The following is a 20421-nucleotide window of genomic DNA, read 5'->3' as shown; positions in this document are numbered from 1 at the left end:
GCCTCCGGCTTCACACAGTGACAGGGATTTATCTCAGAGGAATATGATCCTGGCACTTGGGACCTCCCACCATACCTTCTTCTTTTACCAGAAACTAAAGTGTTTCCTTAAAAAAAAAAAAAGAAAGAAAAAAGAAAGAAAGAAAGAAAAGAAAAAAGAAAGAAAAAAAAAAAAAAAAAGAAAGAAAAAAGAAAGAAAGAAAGAAAAGAAAAAAGAAAGAAAAAAAAAAGATCCACAAAGGAACCTTCTTGGAAAGAACTGGTTGCACATAAGATCACTTTAAAAAAAATCCCTGTTCACCAAATCCTTCACCTACACAGACAGCAATAGGAACACCAATGTGATTCTCAGAGGAATAAGAACAAATGGATTTAGCTAAGTCTCTATGAACTGTAGCTTACAAACCCACACCTACCCTCCCCGGCACAGCAATYGATTATAAATAGCATTACATTCACAACACATTGAGCATCTAAGGAACTCATTAAACACATACTCATTTTTTTCATCACAGAGAGAGGGAGAGCTCAACTTTTATAGAGAACATGCATGAAATTCAGAGAGGCATGTGTGAAAAGAGGCCCAAAGATGCAGCTTATCATAGCCCAACTCCTCATTCCTCTTTCTGTCTTCATCAAACACTAATCACAAGATGCAGTCCCTTTGCTGAGCGTCACAGAGCACTGTGGATAATGAATAAGACATAACCAGAGTAGTGAATGCACAGAACCTCAGGGAAATTGGCACATAAATGGTATCATGGCAGCCTTTGGCCAAGCATGGCACCAGAGTCCCTGCTTCACTGCCTTTAAATAGGTGTATCTGCGAGCCCAACAGTCTGTCCTATATTTGTAGCTCAGTCTCTCTTTAATAATTAGGGTAGGCTCCTTTCATTGTTCCAAAGACGATAATTTGGTTTATAACAGAAATTCAGTACTTTTCACATGACCTACATTCAATAAYTAGTTAGTTCTCTAAAGTCTTTTAAATATGGCCATGCTCATTCATTCAGAGGAAACATCACACTTAGCCTAAAATAATGATTAATAGAGAAAAGATGAAACATTTTGACATCGTTAATTGAAAAACGAAAGACTTATCTTCACTATCTTCTAAGACTTTGATCTAATAAGTAAAAACCCGAAGTTTTATGAATTAGTTTTGTCCCATAACTTTTATCAAGTGATATCTGATTGTAAGTACAGCAGTGGGACTTCCACAGGAGAGAGAAGGAATATTTCCATTATTTCAATCTGTAACGTGAAGATAAGATTTCAGTCCAGTGGCCATTTTGTGCCACTTGTTCTGACCTTGCCCGTAAGTGCCAACGTTGCTGAATGCCTCCTGTGTTAACACTGCCCATTGCAGTGTGGTAGAAAGTGAAATTTATGCAGTTCAGGATTTTCTGTCAGACAGGCCCAATACATTTGGCCCTTTCTGACATCATACATCCTCTGCAAAATTCTTGCAGAGGATGGACAAAGGTCTATTTTCCAAAATCTGTGGACCTCCAAAAGACAGCTCTGTGGACCTACCTTGCTAGGTGGGTTCAAAAGATATAGCTACGGTGCAAAACAGAAAATTCTGTATTCTCTTTCCAGTCCTCTGCTTTCTCTCACCCTGGATAATCGCAAGAAAAGAACTACCATTCTTAATAAGCTCCATATTCACTCTGCAGCTGGTCATTACAGTGTGCAGCTTTAAACTTACCTATCCAACACAGCTTCTAGTCAGTCTTTGTGGAGATGAAGGAATAACTTAACAATTTGCAGAAGTGATGGCCATCCCCCGCTATGTAGCTGGGGAATCACATATCCTTCTCTCTGTCCTTTATGACATCTTTGGATCACTAAGCAAATGCAAGAGTGTCTGTTTTTAGGTCTAGAGTCTAACAACACCACAGATCTCTGTGCAATCTCGTGTAAGAATTTCCCATCTCAGGAGGATAGGAACCTTGAGGCAAATTCTAACCTGCATTTTCCACAGGGTTCCTTATATAGTACCACAGAACAATGCACAGTTCCCCACAAGAAAGCTTGAATGAGGAAAATGAGTTAAACTGGCCTCCCCAGATAATATTCACAGATATAACAATATGATTGCATCCTTAGTCAAACAGAAGTTTAAAACAACAATAGTACTAGGATAGAACAAATAAATGCATATACCAAAACAACACTATACTAGGATAGAAAAAAATAAATGCATATACCTTAAATGCAGCTACAGGAATGGATTTTAAAGACCAAGTGCACACTCATTTCAATGCAAAAAAGGTTTAGGTAACTTAGAAAATCCCAGTTGATAGTTACCTTGTCCATTAGGAGTCTTCTTTCAAAAACCAGCCCAATGTTCCAAATACCCTGTCCAAATTCTTCACATCTTCACTTAAAAAAACCTCTTTTCTGTTAGAAATACTTTTTTGTACTAGAATTTGCACTTAGGCAAGACAAAAATGCAAGCAGGATTTGTCATGACAGAACAGAATTCCAAACAGCAAATATTGCTGGACTGTCAAGCTTGATGTCTCATTCTCTCTTGGTCTCTTAAATCAGAAGAAATAGTTTTGAGATAATTGGCAAACTTTCAAATAATACAATGACATGACTTCAATTTTAGTGTTATTCATACATGTTCATTAAATCAAGTACTGACCATTAACCTCCATATTGAAATATATAACAATTATTTCTGAAGAAACAGAAAAGAGCACAAATCACTACATTAATTCATAATTTGAACTGAAAAGAAAAGAACAACAAACAAGTAGTATATTAACACAGTACAAAGTGGTTGTAAGATGACTTTTGAAAGCAGAACAAGATAGAGCTCTGGCTTTCCCAATGTTCTAACTGCTAAAAGCAGGGAAAAGAAGTCTCCCTCATGAACAATCCATGTGTTGTACAGTACTGCATCTTACAGGATAGAGCTACAATTCACAATCAAAGAAAAGCGTGCAAGTTGTAAGAAAGTGAATAATCTGTGATGCAGACAGTGCAAAATTGAAAAAATATTGAAGGATAATTATCTGAACATATTCAAGTGAATAAAAAGGATGTTTTTCCATCTGTCCTTCAAGATCACAAGTTCACACAGAAAATTTATTTCAAAGTAGCATGCAGAGAAAATGCAGATTTTTTTTCACTTGCATACCCATATTTCTTGATAAGAGTGCTTGCACACTCTTATGATCTTAGAGGAAGAAATAAGAAAATATCTATCAATCATAACTTACCAATCCCTATCACATAAAAAAAAGTCAAGTGCTAAAAGAAAAAAATATTCTTGATTAGTACATTATATGAAAAATGAAAAGGGAAAAAAATCACACAAAAGTAATTTTTAAAAATGAATACATTAAAAAATTGTGCCGTCTGCCTGAAAAATACCTCAAGTAGAAAGAGGTTAAACCAGATGGATAAATTATGTGTTGTAAATCACTGRCTCAATTGTATAAAGCAAATACTCACTCTACTTATTAATGTCCTCTCGCAGTAAAACTGAAAGCCAGAATGACTATGAAACAAAGAAAGCTAAACTAGGGGCATYGGAGGAAATCAGTGCAATCATGATGACAGCATTTTCCTAGTGTTGTTTGAGAAGCTATTGTGTTTCACAATGAAAACAGCTTGCAACTTTTTTTCCCCAACATTTTAGCATTAGTGAATATTACTGTTTATTTGGGCTGTCATGTATTATTTTATCTGATCAACTTTGTATTATGAGCTAGACCAGCCTTTTTGCAATCATCTAAAAGACACTGGATTCCCTTGGAAATATTCTTAGTAAAGTGAAGATGGGAAAATACTGTATTTATGACGAAATATTTTTATTAGTTTTGTACAGAAGACCTAAAAAAGGACATATTGATGATAAAACTAGTTAAATACAAAGGTCTAAATTAGGATAAGGGTTGTGGTATGTTAGATACAACTTAATCACATATGGAGACTTGATTTTTACTTCAAAATGCTTATTATCAAAAACATTATTCCTGCAACTAGCAATTTACAATCAGATTCCAGATCCCCTAAAAAAATCATATAAAGGGTAAACTCACTATGGCTCTTTGCAGTTCATGTATTCAACACTGATGTGCTGACCAGGCTGATTTTACAAAGGTGAAAATATTCACAAATGAAACTGAATGTGAGTAGGTTGCAAAAAAACAAACAACTACATGCAATAATTTGGAGCTGCTTAAGGACACTATCAAAACTCAYAGTTACAAGGGGACTTCCTTAGAAGGTACAAAGGAATGAATGAAACAGACCCCCTTCACCTCCAGATATCTGCTGTCCGACTGCAGAGGGTAGAAGAAATGGGAGCATGTGAAATGGAGAGCTGATAGCAACTAATTGGACTCCTTGGAAAAGACAATTAATAAGCAAAGTTAAAAATTATCTATGGAAAAACCTATAGCAGGAAGATTAAGGACAGGAAGGAGTTACAATATTGAGTCAGGGCCCTGACCAATGGACCTTAATGGGCCTGACCAGCTTTACTTGGTACCTCCACCTACCCCTGCCCATGGGCCCTGGGGTCCATTTAAGCTCAGTCCAGGGCCTACAGCTCCTTCTTGGCCTTCACTGTAGGCAGGCCTGACTCTGGCCCTATATCCTTAATGCCTTCGGTCCTACGCTACAGGTAGCTCACCTCCTGGACGGATGACCCCATATGTATGTTGCAGTTGTCTCTCCAGCCCTGCCTCCTTTTGCTCCTGATCGGAGCATAGGCAGGACCACGGCCCTGGTTCACCACTTTCTGTGTCTGGGGCTGTCAAAGGACCCTGTTACCAGCCTCGGCTCTGCCTGCGGCATCCAGCCTCACAGGACAGGGCCCCATCGGTGAGGCCACTGCCTGTGCTGAGGTCACCCTCAGCTCCTGCCTCACCTCCCCTTCAGGAGTAGCTGGCTCTTACTGCTCCCTAACCTTGAGATCATCAGAGGACCAAAAATAACAGCTAGCTGTGAAATGGTAACTGCAAACAAATATATTTATGTGGAATATTAAAGCAAAGAAAAGGGAGAATTTCAAACTATTACCAGCAATTGCCTTTAAATTGCCTTCTCAAATTTTTTTAGTACCAAGAGCCCCAAAAGACCCCTACAGCACTTGATTTTTGCTGCTGTTATCAAGTTAGTTCTTTTATTTTATAAATGCACTAGCACAATAAGGACTGTTGATAAATCAAAGTTTTTTAAGACTGAAGACAAACAAGTCATGACTGAAAGGGAGAATTCAGAATATAAGCTTATTTGAAGCACAGTATTTTACCCATATGATATTGAGAGCTCAGGCACCACTCCAAGAATTAAGAATACAATCTTATGCACAGAACATACTCTTTGCTGTCTTATAAAAAACAAACACCTTCTCCTCTCACAGTCAGGAAACAGGGGTGCAAGAAAGTGTTCTGAAAAACACACAAATAATTTAGAAATGCATGGTTAATTGATGTCCATCTTGTAAATTGATAGCTTGGTATCCATTAGAAAACACTCTCTCATCATTCATGGTAAAAAGAGTAGAATGACATGTCAAATTTAACAATCCAGAGCTATGACTTGTCATCAGAAATCTGCACAACACAACCATTCCACCTAGATGTGCTGCCAAATGCTGAAACAGAAAGTAATTTTGCTTCTTTACACATAGTTAATCTAAATTTCTAAATTGGAAGCTGCCATGAAAATTATTTTGAGAGTCTCTAATACAAAACATTTTTAATTCCAAGCTTTTAAGAAAAACTATATCTGCAACAAGTATGGTAATATTAATGAAAGCATCTCTGGCAGTCATTCAAATCTTTGCCTTGCTCAGTCCTGCGAAATGTGAATCTCTCCCCAGTGGAAATGAACTGTTTTCAGAGAAATAAAATTACTCTTCCTCCTTATAAAAATGCACTTTCATAATTTACATTAAATGCAATTAAGTAATGTAATTATTTTGTTGCAGTAAGTAATTTGTCTCTGCATGTTACTTAGCTCCAGGAATGTCCAGCATGTATTTGCAATACAGACTAAACAGAACTCTGCTCATTGCAGAATCCTGCCATCCCAAATCAGGCTAACACGTTTGTTCAAGTTTGCAACAAACTTCACAAAATAAGGAATGTAGAGACATGTGAAAGTAAACCAGCAAAGGTGACCAAGGCATTATATAATGGCAATTTTAAACAAACAGGTTGCAATGTGCCTTATGAAGGATGCCTAAATGAAAATAAATAACAAAAGAAAGAGAAGACCAAAGCAATTTGTAAGTGGTCTCTTCTATACTAAAGAGTTAAATTTATTCATGTGAATAAATTACTACAATATTTTCTTTTATATATAATATAAACATAATGGAAATACAAAATGTTGTTATGGGTTCTTGTTTAGCTACTTATAATGATAAAATAGTGATGAATTTGTATTTGGTGCCACAAGAGAAATAGATGTTATTTGTGATGGTAACATCCGGAGCCAAACCTAATACAAGTTAAAGGAAAGATGTCTATTGCTTGAAATAGCAGGCAGACAGTTCAGGGTCTAGACTACACACATAGTCCCAGAACTATATTAATACTTACATTTCAGTGTAAAAAAGAACACTGAAGTCACTATTTTATATGAACACTATCTCCTTATGCTCAGCTCTGTCCCAGACTTACCTTAGAATGTTGCATGGAACCATTTTTCCTACTAGTGTGCTTGTACTTCTGTGTGTACAGATTATAAAACAAGAGGTTCTGTTCATATTTAATATCTCTTTAATCCTTTCCAAATAATTAAAAGCAATTCCCTGCATGCTTGCTCCTACCCGATATGCAGATGCTGAAAGGCAAGTACCAGGATACATAGTCACTTGAGTGGCTAACTGGTATAACCATTGGCTAATAACCAATGGCTCAAATTAGCCACTCTTACAGACTGGAGTGCCAAAGCTTCAGTTTATCTCAGGTTGGCCTGTTCAACCTGATTCATTTCAGTTCCCACAGAAAACTCAAAGACTTCARCATTATTAATTATTTAGCCAATATGCTAGTAACAAAAGGTAAAAACAAAACAAAGCAAACCTCTTAATTCTCCACGCAAGTAACTCACAAGCTACAGGATTTGAAAACTTATGCCAGTAGGTGAAACATAAGCAGGGGTTTAAGAAGAAATTATCTGTCTGGGGAATTTTGCACAATGAATTGTGCAGTGCTGATCCATTTCCTCAGGGGCAGGGCACCCATCTCCCTAAAACCCTGAGGAACTACTATTAAATCTTGACAGCAAATGGAGAAACCATCTCATCCTACCATGTCAGCTCTCTGCTTTGAAGGTACCTAGGAAAAAAWATATATATATATATGATGCTGCTGTGACTCTCTTCCTTACTCCATGAAGATAGGCTTTTAGTATAGCCAGTCATTCACTCATTTATTATGCTAACAAAATGAAAATCTACAAGAGCCCTGTGACTGCTCAGTTTCATACAGATGCAACTCTGTGTAAAGATTCAAAAGCAGCTAAGGGCTCCTTTATATTGAAAAAAATGTAGGATCAGCTTAACCAACAAAATATGCTGTTCTACTATATCTGTCCACAAACAGCTCCCTAGGTTGATGTTCTTCTATTCCGGRACAAAGGTGACTTGGACTTTTTTACTCTACTCTCTGATAATTATTCTGGAATAAAATCAGTTTTTATTCCAGCATAGAGTTGCCTATCAGAGAACCATTCTAGCAAAGACAACTGCATTAGAATAAATGATGGTAGTGTATGCAAGACAATTTCCCAGTGCAGAAAGCCTAACATCTCCGAATTGCAATCACTRACCTATTTTGCTCCAAGTATTATAAAGATATCTCTACATGGGCATCCAGTTATTCAGTGAAATCAACAATAATCTGTGCTACACAGAAATTATACATGGAAAAAAATGGARGATGATGATAGGTGGAAAGAAGTGGTCTTTTCGTGGCATTTCCAATATAGGAATTGATTTCACAAACATGCTCATCTAAGCAAAGAGGTTCATTCACTAGAATGTCAGCTCCCATCAAAGAGGCATTCTTAACTTAAAATCAGCATGCCCATAACAGAAACAAGTAAACGGAAAAGAGCAGAATAGTTCTTTAGAAACAGCCCAGCTGTCTCATGCATCCGACACTCCTACTTACAAATGTTTTCATTGAAGGGGGAAAAAAGTACAAACCCTGAAGCTGAATACCATAGTTAAAAATGGCCATCAACCTAAATACGCACCATGAGAACACTGTATCCTGAGACACTAAGCACATTCCCAGAGAAGACTACACCAAAAAAGGACACTTCTGAAGCTCTTACAGTTTTTTCAAGAGTAATGTTCCTAACGGAGGATTTTACAAGGCAATAAAACACTTTACTAGGTAATTAAATTTTCCTAAGTTGGCTTTTGGTAACTGCAKAGTTTATTACAAGGACAGCTGTCCCCAGAAGATTAATGAACTCTGGGTTAACTGTGAGAAACATTAGCGTATCTTTTGCTTCTCTGAAAGCTGGTCAAATACTGAAAGGGTTTGAGAGAAAAAATYAAAACAAAACTGATTTAAGGAGAAGAAATTAGTTAGCATTCTAATAAATAGTGTGCTATAACATGATATGAAGGGTCAAATTTTGCCTTTAGAGCACAATTAATCTCACTTATGTCAGAAAGTCCACTATGGTGCAAACTTGCAAAATTTTGCTCATTTAGCATACATAAGAAATTTGCTACCATTTATAGTAGATAATGTCTGGTTTCTCTGATCTGTGGAAATCAAAACCTTGTCATTCAAATGACAATACAGAAGATTTAATACACAATGGCACCTTTGTACTGTGAGAGACTCTGCACCTGTGATAAGCTATTTTGAGCACAGCTAGAAAAAGAAAATATTTCTGTTTTCTCCGATTTAGAAAAACAAATCCTAAGATTCTATGCTGTATCACCTTCCTAAACCAGCCTGGAAAGATATTTAGTTTCATCTTAAAAATTTTATATTCCTTGACTCTGAAAAGAAGGTACCAAAAAGAGACCTTGGTTAATGGTTTTGATAATAGTTATTAGAAAAGTGTTATTAAAATAATATTAACAGAAAACATAATTCTTCCCCTGAAATCATTATGGTAGTCTAACTGCTTGCAGAAGCAAGATAAGAAGGTCCATTACTAATAAAATCTTAACAATTAACCATGCAATTTCCAATTTGTAACAATGAATCCTGTGAGAATAATATACCAAAATATACTAACATTTGCAAGTGTACGTACAGACTCTAAAAACTGCATTTCCCACAGCATCATTAATTAGCCAAGAAAATACCTACCATAATCTTGTTAAAAGATGTTACCACCTCCCACTGAAAATGAAATGATAAGGCAGATGAAAAGTACAGCATGTACAGTGGTGTTCAGAGATCTGAACTGAATGATGGATGATCATTGAAATCCCCCCCTCCCTCCCTCAAGACTGTGCCTACTGGTTTATTTTTCATGAGTTAGATTCACAAAGGTATCTTGGATTTTGTTTTTGAGACATTAAACCTTAGGTACTCTGCCACCTGTAGAATTTCCAACCTGAAAACAGCCAACTGCACTCCCTACATGTGTAGTTTTCAGCTCACATCCCACATACCCCTAAACATTCAAGGACAGTAAGCCTTTTGCTGTTAAGGAGTACACTCCATTATGAATTAATTTCAAGTTAAGGATTTGCAAAACAAGAAAGGTGGAAAATTTTTGTTCTCTATAACTCATGTAGGTTTTAGCAGCCTGGAATGAGATCCACAAGGGACAGACTATTGAGCAAAGGTTACCCATTCCTTTAGGAAATTTTGAGGAAAAGCATGCACCTACTCTCATTAGGTATCTACAGGCATGGGCCACGAGCACAGAATTAAATAAAAACTGATTTACTTGGGATTGAGTTCTGATGATAGAATTCTTTGGAGTCCACCAATACATAAATGGCATCATATTTTTTATTCCATATGGCTGCAATACCTGAAATTTCTCTGTCCCTTCTGGATTCTATAACCTCTAACAAAATAATGAAGACTACATTGTACAAGCTTAGAATATTCTTCTCTACCTCCACCTATTTTAATGAAACCTGTAGAARTACAGTATTTTTAAGATTGTTATACCCAAACTTAGCTGATATTGGTACACAAGTTCTAAATATACYATTGAGGACTGACAGGTTTAAGCACAGGTATGTACACAGAGATATTCACAAAGCAGAACAGCACAAGTCTCACTTCCTTAGGAACCAAGGCCGAAGACACTTAAATACTCCCTGAAGAATAAAAACCTACCCCCTCTCCCATAGCACTGAAATGGCAGCTAGTTACTTTGGTTTCCATCTCTGAGATTAGCCTTGGAAGTTCTGATGTTTTTACTCCCAAATATAAATTAAGGTTATCAATTATTTACTAAAAAAGATTTTGTTCTTGTAGCATACATTTATCATTGAGAGCATCATACTTGCAGTAAATACGCATGCAATAGGTTATATTCATATACCATGATATATGGTGCTGCTGTTGCTGTTAAGATATGATTCAACCAATGGTGCTTGTTCTTCCGAATGTTTCATTCTGCGCGTTCTTGTGCGACCGTCCACATTGGACTGAACCATTAATGGCTCCTGGCGCTTTTTTTTCTGCTTCTGTTCTAGCAATGCTCGCTGAGGGAAATGCAAAGAAAAGTATCTGTTACTGGACTCCACACAACAGCAATCTCTGATGAAGCGCAACAGATATCTTTACACCTTTTACAGTTTTCCAGTGGCAAGAACTGGCAAGTGAGATATTGGGTATTAGGTCATAGGAAATCATCCAAAAGAAAAAAAAAATCCACCACTAAAACACCTTCTGCTGAAAATACCAAATAACTAAAAACAGATCTTTCTGAGCAGTCTACCAGCTGTCAGAGATTGCTTGAAAATAACCCTTGGGAAAACAACAGTGTGAGAATATTGGGTAACCCTTAGGAAAACAACAGTGTGAGAATATTGGGAGGATGAGTAAAGGTATGAAGCACAAAGGTGTCAATTTAAGTTTTTGTAAACCAGGGGCAGATAATCTTTAAACTAGAATCAAGTGATAAGGCAGGACATAAGCCTAATTTAACAACTATAYGAGCTGAACTTTAATTAAAAACTTGAATTTCTCAGTTACACCTGATGAAAACCAAAGCAATACTGATGGGAGGCAGGGGATTATCCTACCAGTCATACAAGTCTCTTCTCCCAGATGCTTTGTATAGCATCTGATAGCACCATAGGCACCTCTCTGTTTGAGTCCTTTTCCACAATCTCAGAGAACTGAGCTGATAATTTTAATTATCCATTACCTTACTGTTTTCCTGATCCTGTACAGCRATTTTTGCTTTTAGAATGGAGATGCACTAAAACTGAGGAACAAGAATGGAGATGAGACTTTCAACCCCATGAGTTGTGTGGAACACTACAATATGACTTCAGAAAGGTCAGAATCAAGTTCAAAATTATGTCATAAATAGAAAGCATTTGAATCTGAAGATGAAACTGAAGCTGATAAAATGATGCCAGAAGAAATGGATTTAACAACAGAAAATTAAACAAAGCTTATTTATAAATATGACAAAGGTTCACCGAAATGGGACCACAGAAAAACCAAAGGTAAAGTGGAAACTCTGAACCCTATTTAAACTTAATGGCAAAATTCCCCTAGATTTTAGATGAGAGAWTCTGAATCACTTTGTTGTATGTGTYACCTAGGAATGTAGTAGTAAACAGACAACATAGCAAAAAATACCATTAGTTTTCAGTCACAAGGGATAAATTCAGGAAATGGAGATGAAAAGATGTAAAAACTTGGTAATTTTCTGTTGGTTGACGTGCCTGCCAGAACCTCTTGTCCCTTCTGGTCCTTCAGATGGGTAACACATTGTAAGCCAGCATAAAACAACCCCTGGGCTGTGGAAGCAAGAACCTCTCAAACTTCAGTCATAAGAAAAATTTCAGTGGAAGTYAGACTTCTATATAAGCTGTAACCTTCCTAGACCTCTCGTTTGCATTCCCTAATCACTAGATGCAATTTTCTGGTAGGATACAGCTATCAGTTATCAGATACGTGTCAGCAATTTCCCTGCTCCAAGATCTACACTTCAGAAAGCAAGAAGTGTCCTAAATCTTACCTGTCTGTCAAGCTTCTGCTGACGCAAAGTACTCCCCTCATCATCCAGAACACTGCAAAGACAAAGGGTAAATAATTAGGAGTTTATCACTCAAACCAACATCGAACAGCAATCACTGGAGCCAATTCTTGCAAGACTTATTCAAGAAAAAATTTCCATTATTTTCCATGGAATTTTGCCTGCCCTAACTCACAGAACTTGACTCAAGAGAATTTAAATGAAAAAGAAAGAAAAACTCTGGTTCACATAAACTTCAAAGTTAATATTCAGCCAGATCACAAAAAGATGCAAAATTTATACTCCAAAATTGCTTTCTTCTCCACTGTTTTCAATTGAAAATGTCAATGTATACAGCAGTGGGATTTTACTGAAAATCTGCATATAAAGCAGCTAAGAAGTGAAGAGCATTGGGGAGCCGCTTAGCAAATCAGCAGTATTTAAAATTGCCTTAGGAAAATTAACTCTCTAATCTTTTGCACACTGAAACACAGAATTTACTCTGGAATATCTGAAAAGTCACTCAYTGCTATGCAGTTTAACTTTTAGAGACTGGAAAACAAATAGTACTGCATATTGCTGTATTTCTTTTCTTCTAACTGTTACTAGTTGGGCAATTAGCTCCTGTTGCATTCAATCACTTTCGTTAGTTAGACGTTAAGAACTAATGGCACTGAAATGAGAAAATTATTTTTGTAAGGTATTTGATCAAACCACTGATGACACTTTATTTTTCCAGAGAACAAAGATGTCTATATTGTAAGAACATTATGGTTAAACATTGAACATAGATAATTAAATCTTTTAAACTATAATAATCAATTGCAAGGAAAACAGTGCTACAGAAAAAAGCCTCTTACAAGTAGAATTCATTTAATTTCCTCTTATAAAACATATACTTTTAAAAGATTAATCCCTTTTTATCATCACTCTTAACTAAAAAAGAAAATAAAACAACTCAGCCAAATCTGGTTTCTGACCTAAATACAATTAAACTCTAGTACAACTGAAATGTCATAAAAAAGTGACTTCATATGTATCAATATACATGCTGTAGAAGACAATCAGCATTACAATAAATAGGAGAACTAAAAAAGGCATACAAAATACCACATTTCAGGCACCAAGGTTATCAAGACCTGTAATGAGGCCTTATTGGTAACATCAGCTTTTATAATTTATACACTGGTTACAAGAGGATGATGTTCCACAGAGTGAAACTACAATCTACAAGTACTTGGAGTCTGAAATTTTGTGGTCTCTTGTAGAGGTAATGCTTTATTTTTCGTCCATGTAACGCTTGGAATCAGAATTAAGGAAGTTAATACAAGCCTGCGAGGAAATAAGTAATACGCTAGTTTCCTCTAAGACAGAATTCATCAGCAGCAAGGTAGTGCTAGACTAAAGAAATACACCCACAAAAATGTTCTGCTTTATACCAAGTATTCTTCATTTGATAAATTACAAAAACAAGTTATAAAAAGAAGACATACTCCTCCATGTTATATGTATTGCAGTTATAATGAAGTACTCTTGGGGGAAAAAAAAAAGATATTGCATAAGCTACACTGCTAGAAAGTATAACTCACCAAACAGGTATTTTGGCCAAACAATTAAATAACAGATGTATATTTTTTAATAGTTCAGGCTTAATGGCCTGAAAAAACCCGTCCTCATTGAACATTTAATGCTTGGTKGGGGGGAAAGATTTTAGTCCAGATAATCAGAACTGCAGAGACAGCAATGTATATGTATGTTACCCAGAGTAGTCAAAGGCCGCCACTGCTTCATTCCACCAGTCATTTGTAGAGCTAAGGCAGTAACTCGGATCTCTTCTCTCATCTTGTTTTATAAATCAGGCTATGCTGACTCCTTCAGATGATATGTTGAATGAGCTATACATACTTCTTATTGCCATAAACTACCAGTTCAGTAATTATCTTCCTATGAATATAATGGTTTGCAATAATATGCTGGCTTGGCTGTAATTCTAAAATCTCTATCACGGATGAGATGACTGAGCACTAAGGATGTCTCTGGTTTCCTGTACTTTCCCATCATACAGTATCTAGGCATAATACACTGCATGGAACAGGGYAGCAGTAAGAAGTCCTCAATCCTGTTCTAAACATTACCTACAATTCCCCAGTTAATTCACAACAAGCTAAACTCACATTTATGTAAACAAGCATAGCTCCCTCAGATCTCTTTACGCCTAACCTTACTGTGGATAAACACAGCAGATTTAGTAACACCATAGCAAACACTAGCCAAAGGAAGGGTGTGATTCGCACTGATTCAGCATTCCACGAATGCAAAGTGACTATCAGACATATTGAAGGAATGCCAGAAAAACGAATCTCCATCCAAAAGCTGTGGATACTGTACTCCATATTGCCTTTCTTCTGCAACACATTGTGTTTAAAGCCTCTGAATATATGCAGTCATAGCTGAGACCAAGAGCAGTGCGCCTGATGTTACTCTTTCGTAACTTCCAAGTCCTGTGACTTCTGTGGCTTGGTATTTTATAAACATCTGGGTTGTTTTCCACAATCCTTTTGTAAATATGCGTTAACTAAAAGCCTTGTCCTCGCATTACTTAAGTTGCAACCTTCAGCAATTAAAACTGAACTCAAGCTTTCTTCACTGATACGGAAGCTTAGTGGAATATAGTTATTTCAACCATACTATTTCTCTATTAACTGGAATTGTACCAGAATGCCTTACTCCAATCAGACAGTCACACCATACTTCTGAATCCTTTAGTGTAGAAAAGGACTTAGAAAACAGTCTGATTACCACTAGGTCTGTTTATCTTAACGGTTACTCAGTGCAAGCATCACTGAAAAGTTGCAGTTGTCCTTTCTTGATACTTAAATAATTCTCATGCAAGCCCAAAGAGAGGATCATTTAGTCTATACATGCTTCCGTTACAATAGCAAAATACTCTCGTTTGAGACTATGTACTTTGTTATTATTTTCCATTGGAATAATGGACCTTCCAGCTACCGATTAATAGCCAATATTTCACATTCTCTGATTTTCAGTTTAACAACTCTTCTGAGGCTTAAAAAAAAAAAAAAAAGCTTTGTTTCCATAGCGATTCTAGTTGGCCCTCACTCTTGCTGCCTTAAAAACATCTGCTGGCAACTCTGGGATGCAAGTGTGTCAGCAGCACTTAAGAGACCCCTTCTCAGACTTAGATGAAAGCCTAGCAGAAAGMTCTAGCAGATGATTTTGCTATAGATGCTCCAGGCTCCAACAGCTAAAATAAAGAGAACGTCTCCTTTCCATTCTGTGGGAAAATACACAAAATAGACAAAAGTCTAGGAACAGAAGCTGATGCTTTGCCCTTCCCAGTCTCTGGAAAGAAGAGAATCCAATTGCTTTTCCCTTGGAAGAAGGGGAACTGAGCAACTGCATTTTTTGCAACCCAGGTCACACGTGCGCAGAGGACCCAACAGCTGCAGGTATGTTTTTTTAAGTGGCAATGGTTTTGTTACTCAGTGGTCAAAATGACTGGGATGGACAGAGACTAATGGCACAGTACAATGGGAAAACTTGTGGCTGAAACACGGCAGGATCACTACAGGAATTAATCTCACAGAGAGAGAGGCTGTTAAAATAATTCTGGCTACAAGCTTGGTGTAACGTTAGAAAATTCCAACAGCCGCATGAAACTSAGTCCGTTGTAACACAGAAATACAACTCTATAATTCATAAAAGTTAAATTATTAAGGAGAATACATACATATTAGCAATCTGTTGAAGCAACCTGAAGACGCAGCAAGCTTCACTCTTAGTTCTATTTAATCTGGTATCTTGGCCATGGCTTTGACCCCATTCAAAAGGGAAGGCAAATTTACACTGTATATAATATTGCAAACAGTACTGCAGGTTTGCAGTAATACCATCTAGTCCAAAGCTTATAAATATTCACTTGTAGATAACTMTCCAAGAAGACCCATCCCATGCACACTCGACTCAAGCAACCCATCTATTAGAGCTTACTGGATGTTTGGCTTAAGAAGAATTCAAGCCTATAGCAACATATTTTAGAGACATACTAGCAGCTTCATCCAAGGCCCACAGAGACTCGAGTATTAAATTTAGAGTGCACTGTTTTCAAATTTTACATGTGGCATTTGATTCAGATATCCCCGATTCRTATTTTCCATGGGGAAATGATATTAAATGAAATCATCTTTTTGTTAAAGTTTTTTTTTCCTTAAAAAGTGGTACAAAAATATCTGTTTTATGGGGAAAGGTTCAAAATTAAATTAGATTTACACAAAAATAACCAAGCTTTCTAAAATGTTCCATGAGACAAAAACATAAGCACATATTTTAATATTCTAAGCTCTTCTTCATAATCATATTCCTTAAAAAAACATTTGGAGAGAAATCGCAAAATAATCAGCTTTTAAGGATGAAAGTTCAAAATAATTACATGATGCTCCTCTATTTCCTTCTGAGATGAAGGCAGAAGATTCTGTAAATCAGTGTCTTACTACATTTACTGTAATTTCACATGGGTTTAATTCAATGCAAGCAAAATGGAAAAGCCTCAATTCAAATAATATATTTCATAGCAGTTATTTCAACTTTTCTCTTCAAACATGCAAACTGCTAACATTTCAATAAACCATTGCAATAAAAAAACAACAAATAATCAGACTTTCTTTTGATTAGAATATCCAAAATGCATGTGGTCACTGTTTTTTTTTTCCTTAATGACCAAGTCTGACAACTAAAGCAACTCTACCATTTCTGCCTGCTAAATGAAGCAATGTGTTTGTTTGTTCCTTGCTCATACTGCTTCATAAAGGAACATCTTGCTTGCCATTTACATTTTWTGAAGACAAAGGTGCAAAATCATATCCATCGCATCTTTGGAGGTCAGCACTGATTGCCAAGGGAAACGTTCCTGTTCAAATAAGATTATACACATACTACCACTGAACTTCCACATACTGCTTCAAAGTGTCATCCTTACACTTTCTTTTTCTGCTCCTGCACAACAATGCATTACTAGAGGCAGTATCCAAAAATGCCACATGAAATCATGGACCTTTGAACAAGCAGGATGAACATACATAGTCAGAGAAAATTCYTGAACCAATAAGTTCACATTATAAAAGGATAGGGATTGAATAAGAAAATATTGCTCCCGTTTGCCAGATAAAAGTAGTAGTAATAAAATCCAACAGCTCTAGATAATATTACTGTTGAGCCTTTATGAATGAGCTTTCCAGCAGCACTGATGAAAYGCTACTGAAATGCTAGCCCATTGACAAGGTCAGGGAACCCCCACACTGATGTCACGCTCCACACAGTTAGGCACACAGTCAGGTTCTTCAAACAACTTTAAATAAATTCCTATCCAGTGAAGCTAGCAGTCTCTACAAAGTCCAAACACCTGCCAGTCCCCACATAAAATAAGATCTGTTCCTGCATGTATACCACATGCCAAGTTCATCAGAAGCCACTTGGAAGAACGGTATTAAAGCATACACACTGCCTAGACTTTTAAATTAAACAAATACTGTGAGGGCTGCCCTCATGCTAGTATTCATCAGAGCTTTCTGGCCCCAAAGCAGTTGCTCAGTGAGCTGATCTAGACTAAAACCTGCAGCTACTATCTTTATAGTAAAATGAGTAACTTCTCTCTTGGGCCACGTAAGCAAGTAGAAGTCTGGCCATCTTACTCATTCAGCAGTAGCCTAAAGACATTCAAACTTGGTTTGCCCTACTAATGCCAACAGCACGAACAGCAAAAGCTCTTATTTTTCTCCCATGCCATGCACATACAGGAGAGAAGGCATTCTGGTGTTCAGGCAACAGCCAGGTACTTGTTTCCTGTTACTAGTATGTGTACTAGATCAGAGTTATCACTGAACTGACCATTGAACTACTGACACCAGGAACTGCTGCAGAAAGGAAGACTACAATTCTTCCTGTGAATCTTAATAGGAATAAAATTGTTCTACTATGCATCTCGCATGGTAAATAAAAAAATGCCTGTTCAGGATACGGCATTGCTTCCCCTTCCTGTGCAGCTGTTCTTCAGACMCTTAAAAAGATTAAAAGAGATAAAGCAGAAGCATGTTAAAAAGAAAAAAAGGAAAAARGGGGGGGGGGGAGGAGGAATATGTACACATACTTGTGTCAGAATTATCAGTACCAAGTCAGCCACAAAACACAAGAAGATGCAGAGATTGCACACTGTGTTTGCACAATGTTCTAAATGGCTGTGAAAGTAATGCCTGCAGGGCAGATGGCTGAAAGCAGAGACTGAATCTGTAGCTGCACAAATAATTACAGAACCAAATGCTTTATTTTCCCTTCAAATCCTGGCTGGCAAAATAGCTTTAAAAAATCTAAAAATGAATGAAACCTTCTGAATTGTCAGAAGCATTGGCCTCAGCATGGTTTATCTGAATGTTCATTGTCTATTCATTAATATCCATGGAACTAATCAGGCATGTCCAACAATTCTGTTTTAGGGACTTAAAAAAAACAACAAAAAACTTTTTAGCATCTTACATTTCCCAGTAAGTCAACACAGGACTCACAGCTGTTGTTATTTTTCTCTTCCATCACCACTCAGTCATACGCTCAGTATTTGCATCTGAGAAGTGATTACATCTTTATCAATGACCTGGAAGAGACGACAGAGTGCACTCATCGTGTTTGCAGCTGACAGCAACATGGCAGGGGATGGGGTGGGGGCAACCAGTTGATACACTGGAGAGCAGGGCTGCCACCCAGAGGGTCCTAGGCAGGCGGAGGAATGGGACAGCAGGTCTCTGATGAAATTCAGCAAAGACGAATGCAGAGCCCTGTATCTGGGAAAGAAGAGTCCCCTGCAACRATACAGGCTGGGGACCAGGAATCTTGCTGGATGGCAAGCTGAACTGCAGTTGGCAGTGTGCCCTGGCAGCAAAGGTGGCCAGCAGCCTCCGGGGCCATTTTAACAGGAATGTGGCCAGTACACCATGGGAAGTGATTATCCTCCTGCACTCAGCACTTGTGAGACCATACCTGGAGTACCGCATCCAGTTTTGGGAGCCCCAACACAAGAAAGACATTGATAAACTGGAGTGAGCTCAACAGTGGGCAACCAGCATGGTCAGGGGCAGGAGCACCTGCTCCACGACGAAATGCTGAGGGWGCTGGACTTGTTCAGCCTGGAGAGGCAGCAGCACTGGGGTGATCTAACAGCAGCCCTGCAATACCAGGCAATCCAGAGCAGCTGTGCAGTCTCCATCCTTGGGGATTTTTGAGACTCAAMTGAATAAAGTCCTGAGCTACCCAGTCAGATCTCACAGCTGACCCTGCTTTGAACATGTGGTTAAAGTAGAGCCCTCCAGAGGTCCCTTCCAGCCTGAATGGTTCTATGAATATTATGGATGTTGCACAAAATGGAACCGAAATGTCCATGTCTCAAATAAACTACACTGCAGATTGTACCACCAGTTATATTAACTGAAAGAAAATGTAGCAAAAGGAATACACATTCATACTTAGATAATTGTTAAACTACACTCCAACTAAATCCCCAAGATAACCACGTAACACACATTTTTCTTTTAGTTTAACTAGCACAATTTATCAGAAGAACTCTCCAATTGATATGAGTTCAGGAACACACAAAACTGAAAGGAATTACAGAAATGAAGTCTTCTAAATGTTTCACTCAGAATCAATTTTAAGTAGAAAATCAGACTCATGTAGAAGTATGATGGAAGAAGAATATATTACAGGATATACATAATTTAGCTCGGTTGGATAGAGCGTGGTGCTCATAATGCCAAGGYTGTGGGTTCAATCCCCATATGGGCCACTTGTTTGAGGGCTAGACTAGATGATCTCCAGAGGTCCCTTCCAACCTTACCAATTCTGTGATACTCTATGATAATCAAGCACTGCCCAAGGGCAAAGCCATCCAACAGAATCTCAGTGCTCAAGAGAACARCAGAAGAACTTCAGATACTGCAGGTACACTTTGTATAAGTAAGATCTCCTAGCTTTGAGTTCAATTGTGAGAACTAGGGAAAAAGAAGATACGGTTTAGGATTTGGAATATCCAGACTGACAGCCTTCAGTGAAGACAGTAAGAAACCAGGAAAAGATCTAATAAGAGGCAGAGCAAAATTACTCCCAGAATCACATCTGCATTTTTTAAATAACGAGAACTACAGGGCTGCCACTATGGCCCTGGAAAGAGCCACTGAACTAGTATTTGTAC

General features: G+C 37.5%; 1 protein-coding gene across 1 annotated transcript in view; it reads right to left on the bottom strand.

The window, feature by feature from the left end:
* TUB (TUB bipartite transcription factor) overlaps positions 1-20421 on the bottom strand; it is a 149608-nt gene that overhangs the window by 29721 nt on the left and 99466 nt on the right. Inside the window, exons 6-7 of the mRNA XM_085317085.1 lie at positions 12174-12225; positions 10518-10680 (exon numbers count right to left, since the gene is read on the bottom strand). Coding sequence (XP_085173211.1) covers positions 10518-10680; positions 12174-12225 — 215 coding nt within the window. The remainder of the gene's footprint in view (positions 1-10517; positions 10681-12173; positions 12226-20421) is intronic.

Source organism: Rhea americana, unplaced genomic scaffold, assembly GCF_003343005.1.
Source record: "Rhea americana isolate MKP2758 unplaced genomic scaffold, rheAme1 scaffold_49, whole genome shotgun sequence".
Taxonomy (NCBI): domain Eukaryota; kingdom Metazoa; phylum Chordata; class Aves; order Rheiformes; family Rheidae; genus Rhea; species Rhea americana.
This window is presented reverse-complemented; position numbering and strand designations above follow the sequence as displayed.